The sequence below is a fragment of the Andrographis paniculata genome, unplaced genomic scaffold (genome assembly GCF_009805555.1).
Source record: "Andrographis paniculata isolate CXL003 unplaced genomic scaffold, ASM980555v1 Contig60END, whole genome shotgun sequence".
Classification (NCBI taxonomy): Eukaryota; Viridiplantae; Streptophyta; class Magnoliopsida; order Lamiales; family Acanthaceae; genus Andrographis; species Andrographis paniculata.
This window is the reverse complement of record NW_026137596.1, coordinates 3260888-3279457: the sequence shown is the minus strand read 5'-3', so window position 1 is coordinate 3279457 and position 18570 is coordinate 3260888. Positions and strand designations below refer to the sequence as shown.

The 18570-nt window shown below is 35.8% G+C and overlaps 3 protein-coding genes and 1 non-coding gene across 6 annotated transcripts; 1 reads left to right on the top strand and 3 right to left on the bottom strand.

Moving 5' to 3' along the window:
• Nucleotides 1-777: 777 nt before the first annotated feature.
• LOC127259588 (uncharacterized) lies at nucleotides 778-7675 on the bottom strand. 3 transcript variants are annotated; one of them, XM_051286996.1, is made up of 10 exons: nucleotides 7529-7675; nucleotides 7243-7342; nucleotides 4003-7129; nucleotides 3837-3920; nucleotides 3281-3433; nucleotides 3020-3183; nucleotides 2797-2944; nucleotides 1944-2066; nucleotides 1586-1673; nucleotides 778-1403 (listed from the first exon to the last, which is right to left on the bottom strand). In XM_051286996.1, exons 3-10 carry the CDS (start codon nucleotides 6892-6894, stop codon nucleotides 1201-1203), a joined length of 3855 nt encoding a protein of 1284 aa, XP_051142953.1. In that variant the 5' UTR covers nucleotides 6895-7129; nucleotides 7243-7342; nucleotides 7529-7675; the 3' UTR covers nucleotides 778-1200. The 3 variants fall into 3 exon arrangements, with proteins under 3 accessions (XP_051142953.1, XP_051142955.1, XP_051142954.1); XM_051286998.1 differs by having other exon boundaries at nucleotides 4003-7120; XM_051286997.1 differs by having other exon boundaries at nucleotides 4003-7342.
• A 1311-nt stretch (nucleotides 7676-8986) lies between these two features.
• On the top strand, nucleotides 8987-11983 carry LOC127259591 (uncharacterized). The gene is made up of 8 exons (XM_051287006.1): nucleotides 8987-9209; nucleotides 10304-10384; nucleotides 10478-10566; nucleotides 10692-10766; nucleotides 10949-11058; nucleotides 11144-11230; nucleotides 11337-11465; nucleotides 11587-11983. Exons 1-8 carry the CDS (start codon nucleotides 9087-9089, stop codon nucleotides 11712-11714), a joined length of 822 nt encoding a protein of 273 aa, XP_051142963.1. The 5' UTR covers nucleotides 8987-9086; the 3' UTR covers nucleotides 11715-11983.
• A 1049-nt stretch (nucleotides 11984-13032) lies between these two features.
• LOC127259592 (vesicle-associated membrane protein 721-like) lies at nucleotides 13033-16345 on the bottom strand. Its single transcript, XM_051287007.1, has 5 exons — nucleotides 16055-16345; nucleotides 14940-15081; nucleotides 14717-14837; nucleotides 14356-14418; nucleotides 13033-13448 (listed from the first exon to the last, which is right to left on the bottom strand). The coding sequence occupies exons 1-5, from the start codon at nucleotides 16242-16244 to the stop codon at nucleotides 13302-13304; spliced, it is 663 nt and encodes a 220-aa protein (XP_051142964.1). The 5' UTR covers nucleotides 16245-16345; the 3' UTR covers nucleotides 13033-13301.
• Nucleotides 16346-16511: 166 nt separating this feature from the next.
• TRNAM-CAU (transfer RNA methionine (anticodon CAU)) lies at nucleotides 16512-16596 on the bottom strand. The gene is given in 2 exon segments: nucleotides 16512-16547; nucleotides 16559-16596. It is a non-coding gene; the product is annotated as a tRNA-Met (tRNA).
• Between the last annotated feature and the right edge of the window lie 1974 nt (nucleotides 16597-18570).

Genomic DNA, 18570 nt, shown 5'->3' with positions numbered 1-18570 from the left:
GTTTTCTCAATATATCATACATATAATACCAAACAAAAAACATTCTCAATCCGTCATTTATAAAAATATTTGAACACAATTTTTATAAAAATAAATACTCATTGACGGTCCGCCTAGATTAAGAAAACATAAATATTTTATTTAAAAAAAAAAATAATTAAATTAATAATTAAAATAAATAAAGAGAAAACATAATAAAAATAAATAAAATAATAATAATTAAATATTAATTTGTTTACTTCACCGTAGAACTAAAAAAATAAGAATAGATTTAGGGATGAATGAAATAATAGTTAGTACTCCCTCCGTCCAAGTATAAATTATACATTTACTTTTGGACGCAGTGTTTAAGAATAATAACATTTTTGCCAAAGTAACTATGTGATCGATGTAAAATAAAAATATTTGTAAAAAAAATTAGGTATTTAATAAAATATTTACTTTGTAATTAAACTTCCCAAAATAAAAATACAGTTAAATGGAGGGAGTATTAATTTGGATTTGTTATTTTTTATAAGTTAGAAAAAAAATTTGATTTTAATTTGATATTAAAATGTACGATAAGATATTCCTGAGAAAAAAAAAATGTCTTTTGAAAATGAACCTAGAGTTTTTTTGTGTAAAAAAACACACCATTTGTCTTTACTAATAAAAGTACAGTACAAAATAATTATAAACTATATTTCTTACATTTATTCCACACACACTCACGATTTATATTATATTATATATTTTGTCTTTATACATAGGCAGTTTTTTCATGTAAGACAACATATATAGTAAATGAAGTAAGAAAATAATAAAATGTGCATGTGAGTAGCTTGTACTCATGTATTGTGATTATTCATTACCACTGTTATCATGAAAAAGAAAAAATGATACATAGAAAAGAGAAACGGCAAAGTGGAGAAGCCTTCAGAATTCAAATTTTGAAGCCATGCAAATGCAGCAGATATATTCTGCATCACGATTTACACCGACAAATCGCATCGCATATTGCAGCAGACAAACCACGCTTTCAATCCCCAAAAAGAACCAAAGAATGATGACTATATATGTATGTAATGGAGGGGAAGGGAGGGGAGGAAGAATACACACAAGAATGGAAAAAGAGACCATACCCCAACAATGAACACGAGGAACACCACAAAACTTCAAGATATAAGATATATTATACGATGACTGTAGTTGATGTGTAGATTATTTGTTAGTTCTGTGTCTCACCGAATTGGATTGACCCTTTGCTTCGATTGCCGTGTGAATAGACCTTAGCCTGTAGGTGATTTCGGTGAAGGAGGGCCTGCCGTCAGGGTCGGCCAACCAGCATTGTTCCATGAGGCTCCTCCACTCCGGATCACATTGTTCTGGAATCTGAGGCCGGAGGGTGTTCTTCACGATTCCTCCTGCATTCGCAAGTTAGAATCGATTCCAGAAATAGGAAACCAAATTCAACATACACTTTCTCAATTCAATTTTAAAGTTCAATTCATAGACACACATAAATTTAGTTTCATTTATATAATAAATGGGCAGTCAATATAGCAAAATATGTTTTTTGTGTCATAGAAAGTTGAAATAAGCTCACCAATGATTGCCCCACAGTGCATGTTTGCATAAGGTTCTTCTCCGGTCAGAATCTCCCACAGGACTATACCAAATGAGAACACGTCAACCTGTCAAAGTCATATTACATGTTAACTAGTTTCAAGTGTTACACAGATTGCCAGTGGGAATACAAGACGTTGGATGTTTTCATGGCTGCTCGAGGAGTAGCATGAAGTTCAAAGAATCTAACCATAGATGCCCATTACACTGTGAGACAGTTTAAGGTTTTATAGATGTTACGAAAATAAAAAGAAACTGTTAAAAACACTTAGAATGGAATAATAAAGGAAAGTAGAAGAAACTCATAGTAGTACAAAACAGCACAGATAGTTCTTTACCTTCTCAGATACCTTAGTGCTGCTTCCATTCAACAATTCTGGTGCCATCCACGGTAGAGTCCCGCGAACACCACCAGATACCAAAGTGTTGCGTTTGATTTTGGATAGTCCAAAATCTCCAACCTGCAAACAATTCCTCAGTCATCAAGAAATGAGTAAATAATCATGTTGCTATGTAGTCCTTGCCTGCAGCAATGTCATTATGAGTTTTCTTTATACATGTTGTTTCCGGCACCACTTACCATGTGGCATCTACTATTTTTATCATGTGTTTTTGCTTATATAACGGTGTTCTTCTCCCATTTACAGCAAAACATATAAAGATCTCAATGGCCTATATGGCTAATTCAGTTACAACTACGGGAAACATAAAAAAAGAATAGGTAGAGGTGTCGATCAGGTAAGTTTGATGGATTCCTAGTTTGAATTTGAATTTGAATTTTGAAATGCATAAAGCTCAAGAAGTATAGATTGATCCACACCTAACCTGATTGTTTCGCAGGTCAATAGAGATTTGGGTTTAACCCAAATTTGACATGAACCCACAAAACTTAATCCAAATTCACAAAGTTTTTAATTAGGTTCGTGTAAAATTTCATATCACGACCGCAATTGCCACCCTTGATGATAAGGTGATTAATTTCTATATGCCAGGTTCCTACATCCTCAAGTCCCAAATAGGGCTGAATAAGCATTAGATCTCTAGGCGTCAAGTATGGTAACTATTGTTGTATTAAGGAAAAGGGGGAAAGCAATCAATGAAATCATGTCAAATTCAAGTGCATAATCTTAAGATTTGTGGTTACTAAATAATTATTCTAAACTTTTGTCACTGTAATTGATCATTAAGTACCTTGCAAATAGGTCGGTGTGGATCTCTTAAATTTACCAACAAATTGTCACATTTCAAATCAAAATGGACAATATTTTTGGAATGCAAATACTCCATGCCAAATGCTGCATCCATTGCAATTATAAGCTTTTTACGCTGATCAAGTATTCTGCATTTGATTTCAGATAGTCAAGCCTCAACCATGATTTGATATTGCAAAATTATAGAAGGGGAACTTATGTACTTGTCCTTTTTAAGTAGAGCATTTCTAAGTGATCCATTTGCCATGAATTCTGTCACAGTAGCCAATGTCCCCCCTACACCATCGGGAACCACCCCATAAAAGGCAACAACATTTGGATGGTGAAGATTTGATAGAATCCGCGCTTCCCGCCAGAAGTCTTTGGTCTGAAAAGGGAATGGGTACGTCATGTGTATGCCAGGTACATCATATGTATGTCAGGTACATAAGATCATTCCAATAAAAGAAGTTGTGAAAACTTACTAATCGTTCTTGCTCTGATGATCTCCCAGAAAAACAAGCTTTCTTAATTCTCTTGATTGCAACATCTGTACCCCTCCATTTTCCATAATAAACAGTTCCATATGTGCCAGATCCCAACTCTCGCAATTCTTCAAGATCGGCATTTTTTATTATCTAGAACCACAATTATAAGATAAGTTGGGAAAATCTAACATTTCCTATCCTAAAATTCAATGGACAGGTTGGTTTGGATTACATGAAGAGAAGCATGGTTTTGGAGTAAAAAATGGAAAGGAGATACAAATGATCCAAACGCTGGGGTGCACAAGTTTCATATTAAAAAGTAGACTATCCATGTTAATAACAGTGCATAAGTATAATCTTCTAAAAAAGGACAGTTAACCCTTGGCCAATTAAGACCCCCTAAAATCTGCATTTGTTTGACAATAAACTTTCTGATATAAATAGAGAAAGACTCAAATTTCTTCTTAATCTGCATATAGGATACCCAACCACATCGGGAAATTGTTTAAGACCTTAGATTGAGCTTCTCTTATAATGAAAAGTGAAGGCATACCTGAAGACCATATAAATCCGCTTCCATTTCAGCTATCATTGCATCACTAAACAATTCTTCTTCATGACTATCAGCATTAACATCCTGCATCAGTAGAAGGGAATCAATTATGTCATGCACATGTTAAGAAGAGATTGTCGGAACAACACAAAGAGAGAGTTATTACCTCAAGATCCTGTGAAGTGTTCTGTGCTTCATCTGCAGGCGATGGTAAAATTTGTGCATTGTCAGCAGCTGGTACATCTGAAAAAGGAATAATAGATGAAAACTCTGTGCCAGATCCAGGCTTCTGTTCACACGGCATGACATGAGTAACCAGTTGCCCATCTCGTGATTTCATCTGTTCATTAAAAGTCCCAGCAAATTCAGGATTCTTGGCCCTCTTTTCTGGAAAATTAGGCAGGTCGACATCTAGCAGTGAAACTTCCCTCTTGGATAAAGTAGCAGAGTTATGCTGATTTTCACTCCCTCTTGCATCATCAACAACACCAGATTGATCCAAATCATTATGCTCCCCAAACCTAAGTTTGTTATGACTAACATCCCTTGAACCTTCAAAAGATTGGCAAATTTCAGCCACAGGTGAAACTACACAATTAGATAGCCCATCAAGGAGATTAGGATAGCTGCTATTATCGTAAGACTCTTCTTGACATCCATGAGTATGATCTGCAACTTCAAAGTTATGGGAGAAGGAAGAACAGCTTTCCAGGACACCCTTTCCTACCACAGTTGAGGTTCTCTCAGCATGAATTTTTTGGGCTTGCTCTAACTCAAGATCATTCAATGGATTTGCATTGACTGATGCCGGAATCACATTCCTGGAAACTTGTGCATCTTGTTTGGGTGAGTTAAGACTCATGGGGGGAAATGCTTCATAGTTGTTAGTTTTCAATCCCATTGCCAACTCATTTGCAACAGCTGACGAATCACTAGCACCAAAAAGATTGCTGCTGCTTAATAGATGATCATTGGCAACAGGTCTATTCCCTGCTGCAACATTTAAATCGCATCCATTTTTATGAGACTGCACCATTGAAATCTGACTTCTAAAATCTGTTTCTGATAGTTGCTCTTTACCAGCAGTATAGCCTATAAGGTCGGTAACTTCAAGTTGGCTTGATGTGGGAAACCCAGAAGAGGGGTTTAGAAATGAAACTTCTGTAGCAGGAACAAGTGGATCCCCATTCGAAACCTTGGTTGGAAGCTGTGTATTAACAAAACCAACATTCTCATGCGGTTCCACTGGTTTTTCTAGTAGGTCAGTAGATAATCTGCACCAAGATGATGGAGGCTTTTCCAATTTTAGTGAAAATGACTGTGAGACTCCTTCATGAGAAGGGAAAGGAGACATCTGTCTCTGACCGTGAAGATTTGGATCAGATGATGCATGAGGAATTCCCTGGTAACAGCCAACGGAATCACCAGATGTGGGCAATATGTCCACCAAATTACCATTTTGGGGAAGAGATACTTCTAAACCAAATGTCCCTTCCATGTTTGCAACCCACTCAGGATGGCTTATCCCAACATTGTCATTTCCCTGCTTCATTGCTTGACTAGGGAAATTCTCCCTGTTCAGAATCAAGGGGTTCATTTCCTGTAGCTGGACAGTATCTTGTTTGGTAACAGGATCATGAGAATTCATCAAATTTACAGCCACATGAGTAGTGGGATCATGAGAAGCAGCGTAGCTGATAGAACCTTCAGGTTGAAGTGGTAAAGCAGAGCTGAGTACCATCAGACCATCGGTACCACCAAATGAAGAGTTGTCTTTGTACATTGTAGTCTTGCCATTATTCACATCTTCTTGCTGAATTGAAACAGAAGTTATTGGGCGAGAACTTATCAACTTCTCAGTGTCATTAAGAATAGCTGCCAGATCAAGGGCACCAGGGGAATCCTTAATTTCAACAGGATGCACAGGAAATGGAAAGATTTTTTCATATCTTGAACTGTTTTCTTCATTAGGCATCGCATGGAACATTTCATCTCCTGAAGGTTGCTCATGTTGGTGGTTAAGTAGGATAGGATCAGTTCCAACGGTACTACAGAGAGCAGTCTCTACAATGCCATTTACAGCAGCAACATACTGATAGTCAGTATTGTTCTGCTGAACAAGACCAGCATCACATGCATTTGATGTTTCAGATTCACTCAAAGGAATCAAAAAAATACGAAGTCGTTGAGAACCCTCAGGATACTCAACTCCATCATACTCATCAATCATATTTTGCAGATCCTCATCCGAAGATACTGATATAAGGGCATCAAGGTCTTCCCCAGGAAGCTGGTATTTAATAGAGTGAGATAGGTTGCACATTCCAGATGTTTTCTTCACCAGTTCTTCCCACGAAACATTCTTTTGGATAGATATTATGCGTGTTTCACCCCCCACATATCTGAGTTTTCCATCACTAGGTCGTGGCAGTATTTTACCGCCAAAACTGCAAAGAACTTTTATCTTCCCAGATAGGGAACCATTAGAACCTCCTAGTGCGGAAGAATATAAAGATCTTGATGAATCAGATTCATTTAATACAGGAACATTGAGTGCTGCTGCAGTCTGATCATTATATGCATCCACTGTCAATATATTGGCTTTGGTTCCATTAGCACCAATCTCCTTATAATGCATGCTTTCGTTACTTGTGTAAACACCATTATCAATTTGTGACATGGATCCTCTGGCTGAAGCAAATTCTGTGATGTCAGAGCCACATTCAGAATCTATTCTCCTCAGACAAAGAATTCGAGCTAACTCCTCGTAAACCATTTGGCCATCCTTAACATCAGAAACTCCAACCTTCTTCTCGTAGTTGGGATTGATACCGTGCACAGAGGCAACAATTCCAGCAGCAGCACACTCCTGCAGAAATTTCATGGAGAACTCCTCTCCAGTCTGAATAGATACATTGTTATCTGCAGTTTTACAGACTTTTCCCACACCTCCAGATTCAAAGTCCAGTGAATCCAACTGAGTCCATTGACCATGGTGACCAGGTGCCTCACCAGTCATGGCTTCAGCTAGATAAATGGAACTATTTGGCTTCCCCATATGTCCTCATCAAATGCAGATCCCTATTCTAAGCTTCATTGCTTGACCCAAAACACCGGCAAACACTTTTGTTCCAGTGGCCAGACTGATTATTAACTCTAACCTAACTGCTCTCAAATACACCCTAAAATTGCACAAAAATCACCAAGTTCGCACTCAAATCCTTACACTCTGCCTTGTTAACTCTTCACTTGCTTCTGTTCTTCATGCTCTACTCAATAATTATCTGTCCCAACTAAAACAATAATCTTTTACTCCAGAGACCAACATAAGAGAAAAAGATTTCACGCCCGCATACCAAATTTAGTAGGAAACACACCAAAATATGCCCAAGGAAGAAGAAAGTACCTAACCATAAACTCCCCAGATATAAGATCAATGATCACTCTCTCTGGCTGACCTTTCTACTCGAGATCATCAACCAGTCGTAAGAATCCGGATAAATTACCTAGAAATTGACCATACCAAATCATGCTGAAAACTGTACGAAATTAAGCTAACACAGCAGAATTTTCAAAAAGAAAAATAAATGAATAAATCAAGCATTTGGCAGACAATCCACCAAATTTCAAAAGTCGTCGCAGTTAATATATAAAAAATTTAAATGGGGTATTAGATTGATCCGTCGGGTTACCTCACTTCTCCAGCTAAGGCCTAACGGTTTCTCGTAAAGAATTCAACTCAATGAAAAGATTATCAACTGGATCGGCGAGGGAACGACCGAAGGACAAAGAGAGAGATGTTTGCACCTGGAGTTCGTTGCCAATGCCTCGGGACAGCGAAGAGCGGTATCATAGTCCAAACGGGGCGGCATCGGATCCGGGTCCAAACCCGGCTCGATTACTCAAATAAAAATTTTAAATTTAAAGTCACACCAAACAAATGAATAATACTCCCTCCGTCCCGCTGGAAGGACGACGATTTGTTTGTAATATATGGTAAGTTGAAAGGGTGACCGTTTGTTTGTAATATATGGTAAATTAAAAATATATTTATTATGTTAAATAGGTAGTATAAATTGTAACATTTTAAATTTTATGATTTATAAATTTTTTATTTTAATTAAATTATTTAATTATTTTAATATTAATTTATAATTATTTTTTTTAGGGAAAAAAATTATTTTTTGTCTCAATATAACTAAAATTCATCAATTTCGCTCTAAATATAAAAAATTTATCAATTTTGGTCTCAATATAACCAAAACTCATGATTTTTTGTCTCAATATAAATATTTTATCAATTTTAGTTTCAATAAAACCAAAACTCATATTTTTTGTCCCAATATAATCAAATATTATTTTTGTGTCCCACCATCAACGAACCGACGAAAAATGTTGACGTAAAAAAAAATCAAACATTATATTTATATCAAAAAAATTGCATAATCTTGCAGGTCCACGTCAGTATTTTTCGTCAATTTGTTGACGGTGAGACCAAAAAATATAAGGTTTGATTATATTGATAAAAAAAAATGATGAGTTTTGGTTATATTTGGATTGATAAAAATTTTATATTGAGACCAACAATGATGAGTTTTAGTTATATTGAGATAAAAAATAATGAATTTTAATTTTATTGAAACAAAATTTTTTTATATTGAGACCAAAGTTTGATCAATTTAGGTTATATCTAAACAAAAATAATTTTTTAAAATAAAAATATATATTTTTCGAAAAACACATCATAGAAATAATAACAACATAAGTTTTTGGGACAATAGAAATAAATTTTTAATTATTTATTAATTATATTAAAATAATATATTAAAAGATATTTTATAAAATAAAAAATATATTTTTTTAAAAAAAATTATTAATATAAATAGTAAATACATAAGATTTTGAAACAAAATAAACAAATTTTTAATTATTTATTAATTATATTTTATCAATTCAACTAGTTTAAAAAAATGGCCTTAGTTGTCACAGAGGGCCCAAACAAGGCCTGCTAAGTCTCTTTTACGTGCTTGTCAATTGTCAGTGTCCAATTTCGGCCCATCAAATTGGGCCCAAAAGCCCAAAAAATACCGACCCTTCCTTCGCATGGTACCTTCTGGAAGCGCATGAGATTTTGCGTCCAGTCTCTGTGCTGGTTCAACTGCTTATTCAAATATATGTATATATTGCTTTGTCCATCCGGCTTCTTCCTCTAGGGTTTTCAGGGTTTTGAAATTCTGCCAAAGGGAAACCATGGATAGGTATCAAAAGGTGGAGAAACCGAAGCCAGAATCGCCGGTTAATGAGAATGAGATTCGCATCACATCTCAGGGTTTAGTTCGTAACTACATCAGCTATGCCACCACTCTGCTTCAGGTACGCACTGCGTTGTATTTTATGTTTTGTATCTCTTGGGGGTTAAATTCTTAATGTTCTGAATCTGTATACGTTTGTACTGTTCGAGAGTATTTGTGTCAAAGTCGCTTGTTGGTATTTGAGTTTTACCTGTCCTTTACCTTAATGGTTGATTTTAATTGCATAATGCAATATAATGCATCTAATGTTCTTGTCATTCTCGAATCTTGGTTTATTTTAATTTGTGTTCAATGTTTTGAGGTTCTTGTTACCTATCTGTCGGTGCTTAAAATTCTGATTTTGTAATTTTGTTTTTATATAAATATTTATATGCTTTAGGAATTGTTTTTGGAAATACGCCATGTATGTCCTACTGGGTGCTTCGCATGTAGTATTTTCTATGTTGTTCTATCATGTTATTTGGAATGTGGATATTTACAAACTCATTATTGTTTTAAGGTGTTTGAGAGGCCACCGAGTGGAATGTTATTGTACTTGCTGTTTTACGTAGCAATTTTTTTGTTAATTGTTAGTGTTGGGTTTCATGATGTACTTCTAGCAATTGCAATGATGTTGTGTTGAATATTCACCAGTAGCAAACATTTAAATCCATTATTTTATTTACCTAGGGTATGGTCTACTTGTTTATGTTTTGGTTATGCTCTGTAAAGACACTTTCTAGAACTTTCTTCACCTTTTGGCCCCCCTCATGTATATGATCTGCGTATGTGTATCTGTTATACTGAGGTAGGGGGCTAGGGGTGGTAGCAGAGAGAGAACAGGTTCTGAACAAGATAATGAGAATTTCTAAAAACATTAGATCGACTGCTAAGGGCTAAATATTTTAGAGCTAGACATAAACAATTCCTTGATGATGCTAGTTTATACTTCTGTTTGGTGCAATTTATGTGTCCATCCATCTTCATTAACCCCACATTTTTACCGTTAATTACATGAAGATTAATCTCATTTTAATTGCCTATGTTGTTATGCAACTCTTTCACTTAGATGGATCTCTTCTGCCAGTTGAGTTCCAGGCGCGGCTCTTTGGTGTTTGTTTTCCTATCTGCTCAAACCTAATGTAACATCCTTTAGACTACTTGTCTTTTCTTCAGGAGAGGCAAGTTAGAGAGATTGTCTTAAAAGCAATGGGCCAGGCAATTAGCAAGACTGTGGCAATTGCAGAGTTCATAAAGGTTCCTGTCTATTTTCTGTGTGCTAGTTCGGCTTCCATGGTTGAATGTATTTTACTTTTTTTGATGGTTTGGATTGCTTTTTGTTTGAAACAGAGAAGAGTTCCTAGATTGTATCAAGATACCGCCATCAGTTCAGTGAGCATAACAGATACCTTTGAACCCATTGAAGAGGGCCTTCAGATGTAATTTTCTATTCCCTCTACCGCGTACTATACTTTTCTCGCACTGTGCATAGCTCCATATACTGCATTATGTGCAAGAACACTGCGATTATTTACTCTTAACATTGCTTTTTATGCATGTACAGTGTGGAGCAGACACGCCATGTCTCAATGATCACAATTACCCTTTCTACTAAAGAACTTAACAAGAATTCACCTGGGTAAGCTCATAATCCTTTATCTTATTAGGGTCTAAGTGCTGTGGTCACAAAACGGTAGCAATCATTCAGTCTGATTAATGAGAACTGTCTTGATGTTGTCTTTTTATTAGTTTGATAAGTTACCCTGATGTTTGTTTTAAACTCGCTCTAACCCGATCAATCTTGTGCTTTGCACAACTCAGGTATCAAGCTCCAGTTAATGTTGGTCAAACTAAACAGCAATACAACTATCAATCACAGCAGCCAATGCAACAGCAACCACCTAGACAAGCACGCGCTGTCTACAACACAGGTAGCAGATGTGGCTGAAGTTTTAGTCTACTATAGCAATTCCCGCATGGAAAAACTGTAAATTGAATGATGTTTTCGATTTTCAGATACATATGGGCGGGGAAGGGGCCGTGGCAGAGGGAGGGGAAGAGGCTGGAACAGGGGTGGTTATGGAAATTACAACTACTACCAAGGTACCCATTCTACCATCAATGTTAAATAAAATTGCATCGACTAAATCTTGTAACTGTGTTATATGTAATAATATTTGAGGTTCTGATTACATGACCCTGTTGGCAGACAATGGGGGGTACTCGGGCGGTTATTCAGGCGGTTATTCAGGTGGTTATTCAGGTGGCTATTCTGGTGGATATTCGAACTGGGGGGGTAGAGGGGGTGGCGGTGGTCGTGGGGGTTGGGGTTATCGCGGTCAGTGCCTGTGCACTTTTCAGCTTTATATAATATATCCAATTCATAAAATACATAAACAGATCCCAATCAATTCCCTGCTCTATGGTAATGAAGTTATTAACATTGTTTTAATATGTAGGGACAGGAGCTGGATATGGTCGAGGCCGAGGTGCTGATGGTGGTGGTGTAGGCGGCAGAGGCTACAGCCGTGGCCGAGGAAGGGTGGGCAACCGGCCAAGGGGCGGCGGCGGCGGGATTCAAGCTTAGTTTGAAGGTTGTTTCTTGCTCTTTGCCTTGGTTTTGGTTTTGGTTTTCAAGTGGTGTTTCAATGTTGATCATCGTCATCGTCATCATCATCATCAAAGTATTATCGGTGTTGGGTTGGGGGCTTATAATAGTGTTGGGGTGATGTGGGCTACAGTGCTGAATCGTGTTTCTTTGCTGCTTTGGTTTTATTTGTAAGCAAGCTTTGGTTTGGTTTTCAGATTTTGTGGGTTTTTGTTTTTTATTAAAGAAGTAAAAAGTTACGGGCAGAATCGAGGCACCCAAATCCAATTACCAATTTCTGTTAGTTAGTATAGAGCTGTGCTGCTCTGGGGTGGGGTGGGGTGGGGGGTATGATTGATTCCACCTTGTCTTGATTTCTTGGTTTTCTTTTATTATAAAGTATTTTTTTTATTTTTTATTTTTATTGGATTTGATATGATTGATTGACGTAAAAATAAGCGCTTTTATATGGTTAAAAATGATTGAATGAATAAGCTTTTGTGTTTGCCACTGATTCCTAAGAGCATCGGCAACAAAAAGTTCAAATTTGGAGTTCTTTATGTTACAACACTACTTTCTTTTACTGCCACATTAGCAGTAAAGTACGTATGTATTTATATTTAAATAATATATTAATATTAGAGAATAAAATTAAATATAATTATATAAAAAAAAAGTTGGCATTTATTGGATATTTCTGCAAGGTATCTAAGAGATGTTCAGAACATTTATGTATATTATTTAATGTTAATCGTGGTGTGGAAGAAGAGAGGGAATCTCCTAAGAGACGATAGCACCATTGCAAGTGCTCCATTTCTATCTCCTGAAATGAAGATTGCTGGACTTGTATATAAGGAATTTCATTCTTGAAACAGTTGAAGTCAAGACTTGTAAGTTTAGGATACGTTTTTTTTAAAAGAAAAGTTTATTTAGTCTTTAACTCAGAAAGATGTATATTCGCTATTTTCTTACATAATATTATGATATTAAATAAAAAAAAATTCAAAATTTCAAATCCAATTAAAAGAAATATGTCCTTTGTCTTACTCGTTCGGGTGGCTGCATTATTATTATTCTTATTAGCACGCACACACATTCACGCATTCCACTGGAATTTGTGAAAGATACATTATTTTAAAAAAAAGTTAAAAGGGTAATTTGGTTATGTTATAATATAATTAAAATATAATTAGTTAACTAATATAACAAATGTCTAGATATTATATGAAAAAAAGAAAAAAGAAAAAAAATAGGAATTTATCATCATTAATATCTAGTCCGATAAAAATTTAAAACATAAAAATAAAAATCCCTGGCATGAGAGAAGGGAAGGGTTAAAATTTCAAATTCCAACTACAATATTAGAACAAACACAGATGCACACAACACTGAAGTCAAGTTGAGTTTTGTTCTAGTTCTAGTTCTAGTGTTCTACCAATATATTCAGGCAAAAACACAACCTATACTCTATACAGAAACTACACTATCTCTTGCAAAAATACAGAATTGAATTTCGGATATCGCAAGTTGCCGAAGAATTTAGGGAGAAATGAAAGCAGCAGATTGGCAGGCAGGCACACACACACATTAATGGCATTTGAATCCATGGCAAACAGATAAAACTATGATAAGGATTATTGCGATGATAATACCAAGAACAATCAGCTTTATCTTCATGTTTTGAAACCACATCTTTCTCCTAATTCTTGTTCCTTGTGTCCTGAAATCCTGTGCCTGTGACCAATGTTCGATAGCAATCAAACATTTCAGCTATGCTGTTGGTTGTAATTTGTAAAAAAGTCGGTGTAGCCAATACCAAAAAGTTCCAGCTTCGTAGTAATGCCACAATAATGAAAAGAAATCCCATGTGAAACACAATAAATACAGCAAGTGAAACTCAACTTAAAAAAAGAAAAAAAAGAAGAAGAAGAAAACAATCAATTTGAGCTCAGTTTATAAAAACTCAAGTTCGAGCATCAAAGTTTGATGCTTGACCCGTGTAATGCTACTCCAACATTATATATATGCTGTTAAGTGTTGACAATTACCAATTAATAACTAAAACTGAAGTACAAATTTCCTTTTTGAGGAAATTAACTGTCTCAATAAATGAGCTTACATTCATTTAAATCTTCGTGTTTCCAACTATGCAATTCAAGTAGCAAATATAAATTTGAACTTGAACTTAAAACAAGGACAAACTCAAATTCAAAGTATGTGCCCAGATAAAATTGTCATTTCAGTATAAACTTAATATATTGTTATTGTCAGTCAAGCTTGAGATCTTGACTCAACTTGATCTCATCATTAGCCCCGGGAAGGAGAAGAAAGGAAACATCTCATACAATACATGGTAATCTAAATGGCATAACACAGAAATATAGATAACAAGGAAATCAAATTAGCTTCCGAAGGTGTGAAAACAATAAAAAAAACCAACAAACAATAAAGTCCATCTATACGGATTAGGACAAATTAATTCAAAGTGCTGCAGTTACGTAAATAGCAATAACAGGGATAGGTTCAAACAACCATGCATGTTTCGGTTAATTTCTGATAATTCTATATAATTTTAATTTAATTTTTTGTATACGACAAGTCAGCATCACATGATAAGCTGAAAATGAGACAATTAACTGACCTGCGAACGAAGATTCTCAGTTTTATCAACCAGAAGTTCAATTTTCTCTCCACGATCAAGAACCTGCAGAATAGAAGGCATATTGGATCCAAAGACAAATCCCAAAAACATCAAAGATACAAAACAAAAGGTGCTACAGAAAGCATACTATATTGACTAACAAAAATAATGGGTTTGTTCTTCAACCAAACTTTTTTTCCAACACGATTCTCAAGATGTAATATATATATTTTATCATTTACAAAAATCAACATTCAACATAAAATATTACTTTTTATATTAAATACACAATTCCCTATACCTCATATAATATATATATATATATATATACACACTAAACAAACAAACCTAATAATTGTACCTTCTCAATGTTTTCCATCATCACCCCTTTAACTTCAGAAACTTGAGCTTTAACCTTAACAAGTTTGTTGATCTCCTCTGGATGATCTACACAATACTGCATTTGCTCCTTCAATTTAGGACTGCATTGTTAAAGTTACACAAAACCAATTTGAGTTTATTCACAAAGAAAATTGTGAATTAGGACACAGTTCAGAAAATTAGGAACTAAAGAAAAATATTACCTGAACTCTCTGTTCAGGCTGTTTGCAACAGCTGTAGCTGCCCTTCCTCCACTATATTTTTGGGTAAACTCTTCCTTGATTCGCTCAAGAAATGCCATGGGAAGCTGTCTTCCAACAGATTCAACAGCAACAACACAATATGCTGTCATTTAGAAATACTATTCATCATTCCACAGAAGAGATTCAAGGATACAACAGGACAATTTAGAGTCAAACAGAGTAAAGTGTCTTGCACTTAAGGATTCAAAAAGAAATGTTTTTCTCACGGTATATTGTGTAAGATAATATTTTGCCGACAAAATTTTCTTATGGTAGCAATACTAAAGAAATCTAATACATTTATATATCTCGTAGCTGTAAACTGGTCTTTCCATACTCCATGAAGGTCATACATTGTCTTATCTTCTTATAAAGTGACCAACCATCTAAATGTACTACATTCTTTGCACGAATACATGATTAGAGACACAATACAGAGAGCTGACTGCTGCCGCACTATTTATTCTGGTTGGTTTTGATGTTCTCATCCCTGCTTGAGACAAAAGTTGAGACACCACACAATTTCACATGCATTTTGCTTCTGTTTTCTTTCTTTTCTTTTCTTTTTTTCGCAATACACCAGACTTCCTCAATTGAAGTGGTTTTTCTACCTACCAAAGATTTGATTGATCTGCATCTGCTAATGCCTTATGCATATATTCTCATAAAAATGCATGCCTAGGTGCCACTATGAAAAAACATGAGACTTTGTTCCAAAGATGCACAGTGATCAATAAGTAGAAATCAATGAGAGCCCTATCCTCTAAGTAGAACTTTAAATTGATGCTTCAATTGCAGATTGCTCGATATTGAAGGAAATTGCATCCTAAAACTTCCAACCGGATTCGAAAACCCCGAAATTAACTCAAGAATGTATTCAAAAGAAAACACTAACAGTCTATGAAGATCTGACTTCCTGACACACCAAAGGAAAAACACTCACGACGTAGATAGTTTCCGATAATCCAAGAACGAGAACATTGATAAGAACGACGGCCAGCATCAATAACAAAGAAACAAAAAGCAGGTGGAAGAAATGAATCATCAAAAAGAAAAACATAGATGACGACGCTTACTGAATCCATCCTCGACGAGGTAATTGAAGGTGTATCCGTCGCAATTGTAAGTGAACTTGTTGTTGGTTGCTGGAAGTTTCTGTAGGCACTGCGAGGCGACACCGGTGAAATTCCCGGTGAAGTCGGTGTAATCGGCGAGGATCACCGTCCCCCGCGCCACGAAGCTGTAGATCAACGATTGCTGGCCCATCTACTTCCCCTCTTCCTCTCTCCGATAAACCCTACTCCACGTCCACGTGCAGAACGTATGTAAAACCGTACAGTACCGAAGGAAAAAAAAAAAAAGAGGTGAAAACGACGGAACGGTGAAAAAACAAAATGCCGTTGGTATTTATATGTGGAAATGAAAATATACTTCCGTTCGGGGTCCACAGAAGCGTGTTTCTGTACCAAAATTGAAATTAAATTAGAAAAAATACATATACCCACACCCGGGTCGGATCCGGAAAAATTTTTATGGGGTGAGAGAGGCTCGAACTCTCGACCTCAGGATAACTCAGAAGCTATGAGACCTACGCGCTAGCCAACTGCGCCACCACCCCTTTGACGAACATTGGGTACAAATATAGTACAAATTTTAAATTTACAGTGGTGCCGGAAAACGATTCTCTTCACCACCGATTTGCTCGAGCGCGGCGCGGTGGTGGTGCGGATATCGCAATTAGGTTGGTGAATTTCGGATTCTGCTGGTATATTTTTTTGCTAATGGCGTTGGATTTTTGGTTCTGTTTGTTACGTCGAAATTAGGTTGGTGAAGCCTTTGTTGGTTTGTTGCGTGGATATATGTATATTATATCTGCGGCTTTTCGTTTGAATTTTGAAGCAGGACCGCTGGCCAGTTCAGTGGTGCTGGAGGTTTTATGCATTTGAGTTTCGCGCTGTTGATATTAGTTTTGGCGGAGATGCATCGTTACTGTTGCATAAATTTGGCTTTCTGGTTGGGTTGTTTGGTTGCGCTGTACAGACGTTCTGCTCGAATTTTCTGCCAACAATGTTGGTTGTCTGGTTGTATTGGTCGTGTTTGAGGGGGAATGGATACTCTCTCTACTTTATTGCAAGATTAACACTAATAATAGAAATTGATCACTGGGGAAATGCATTATAACAAAACAACCTTTCTGTAATTACAAAGTTAAGATCAGGATTTTCAATATATTGGCGTTAGTGATTCACATTTTTGCCCTTGCCTGTTCATGTTCAAGAGTATGCGTAGCTCTGCAAACACCCTGTATGAATTAGGTACATTGTGATGCTCTAACTTGATGAGCCCTAAACATGATTCTGTTGGTATCCTTTATTTTTCATGCTAAAAAGATTTGTTTCTATGATTTTTTTGCAACATCTTGTAGAATTAAGAAGCTAGTTCTAGAACGTTTAGTATAAGGTTTCTCTCCATTGATTCTTTTGTCACAGGAGGTGCATTTATACCTCAGACTCAAGATCTTAGAGCATCTGAAGAACTAATCTACCATTGATTGAGGAACAACTTAAGGATAGGATGTCTTGAAGGATACTGATGAAGATTTGTGGCGATGTTTTCAAAAGCTAGCATTATATTCATGGTATGCCGTGATTACTGCTTAATCTTTGTGCTATATATTTTATACCTATGCTACAATGTTTTTCTTATATTTTTTAATAATTCCTTTTGACTCTACATTTATCCCCTGTGTTAAAATTTAGAGGTTTCATGCAAATGGGCAATTCTGTTTGAATTATTTGCTCGAAAAAGCATTTGTGTGGTGTGTGATCAGAGACACTAGAAAAAGACATGCAATACCTGATAAGTCTTGAAATATAAATAAATAAAGATTACAAAAAACAAAAGTACATTTCAGAAGATAACCCTCCTTCCCTACCCACTTTACTCTTTACACACCATTAATATCTTTACAAATGAAACTTCTTAATGTACATTTTTTTTTTCAGATCTATAATTTCTTAGTGTTCCCAATTTTTATAAAGTGAGGCCTCCAGACTTTTGTTCTTCATGCCTAAGGGTGGGCGTACCTTTAGTTAAAAGTCGGGTAACTTGATCTTTTTTCAAGTTTGGGTCCAAAAATCATTATTTTAAAAGAAAATTCAAGTTGAAAATAGGATCTTTGGATTAGATAAATTATTATCTTTTCCAATGCTAAAATAATCAATTTCTTAACCTAGACATGATCCAAATTATATAATATAATTAATAACTAATGATAATTTCTTCTTCCCACCTAACCCTACCCAAGCTTTTCCTCCTGACTGTGTCTCTTCATGCAAAAATAATTGAATATATGACACTCTTAACTCATAATTTAACAATGAGATTGTGCTGAAAGTGTGGTATATTTAAAACCCAAGATTAGAATCTTGAATATTTGGCTTAATTGTCGTTAAAAAAGTGCTGGGGACACTGACAACAAAAAGAGGAAATAAAAATATGTAGAAAAAGAAATGGGATTGATTGGAGGGGTAGATGAATGGTCATTGTCATATCAATTGTCCCTTTTCTTTTCCTTCATGGGCCTGTAATT

What these genes read in the sequence shown, in the direction of transcription:
- LOC127259592 (XM_051287007.1), bottom strand. Translation starts at nt 16,244, where the DNA reads ATGGGCCAGCAATCGTTGATCTACAGCTTCGTGGCGCGGGGGACGGTG. An exon ending in CCTCGTCGAGGATGGATTCA is followed by an intron (nt 15,082 to 16,054) that starts GTAAGCGTCGTC and finishes TCTAAATGACAG; the next exon opens with CATATTGTGTTGTTGCTGTT. An exon ending in TGATGGAAAACATTGAGAAG is followed by an intron (nt 14,419 to 14,716) that starts GTACAATTATTA and finishes TCTATTCTGCAG; the next exon opens with GTTCTTGATCGTGGAGAGAA.
- LOC127259591 (XM_051287006.1), top strand. Translation starts at nt 9,087, where the DNA reads ATGGATAGGTATCAAAAGGTGGAGAAACCGAAGCCAGAATCGCCGGTT. An exon ending in ATGCCACCACTCTGCTTCAG is followed by an intron (nt 9,210 to 10,303) that starts GTACGCACTGCG and finishes TCTTTTCTTCAG; the next exon opens with GAGAGGCAAGTTAGAGAGAT. An exon ending in CTTAACAAGAATTCACCTGG is followed by an intron (nt 10,767 to 10,948) that starts GTAAGCTCATAA and finishes TGCACAACTCAG; the next exon opens with GTATCAAGCTCCAGTTAATG.
- LOC127259588 (XM_051286997.1), bottom strand. Translation starts at nt 6,894, where the DNA reads ATGGGGAAGCCAAATAGTTCCATTTATCTAGCTGAAGCCATGACTGGT. An exon ending in CGGATTTATATGGTCTTCAG is followed by an intron (nt 3,434 to 3,836) that starts GTATGCCTTCAC and finishes TTGTGGTTCTAG; the next exon opens with ATAATAAAAAATGCCGATCT. An exon ending in CATCAGAGCAAGAACGATTA is followed by an intron (nt 3,184 to 3,280) that starts GTAAGTTTTCAC and finishes TTCCCTTTTCAG; the next exon opens with ACCAAAGACTTCTGGCGGGA.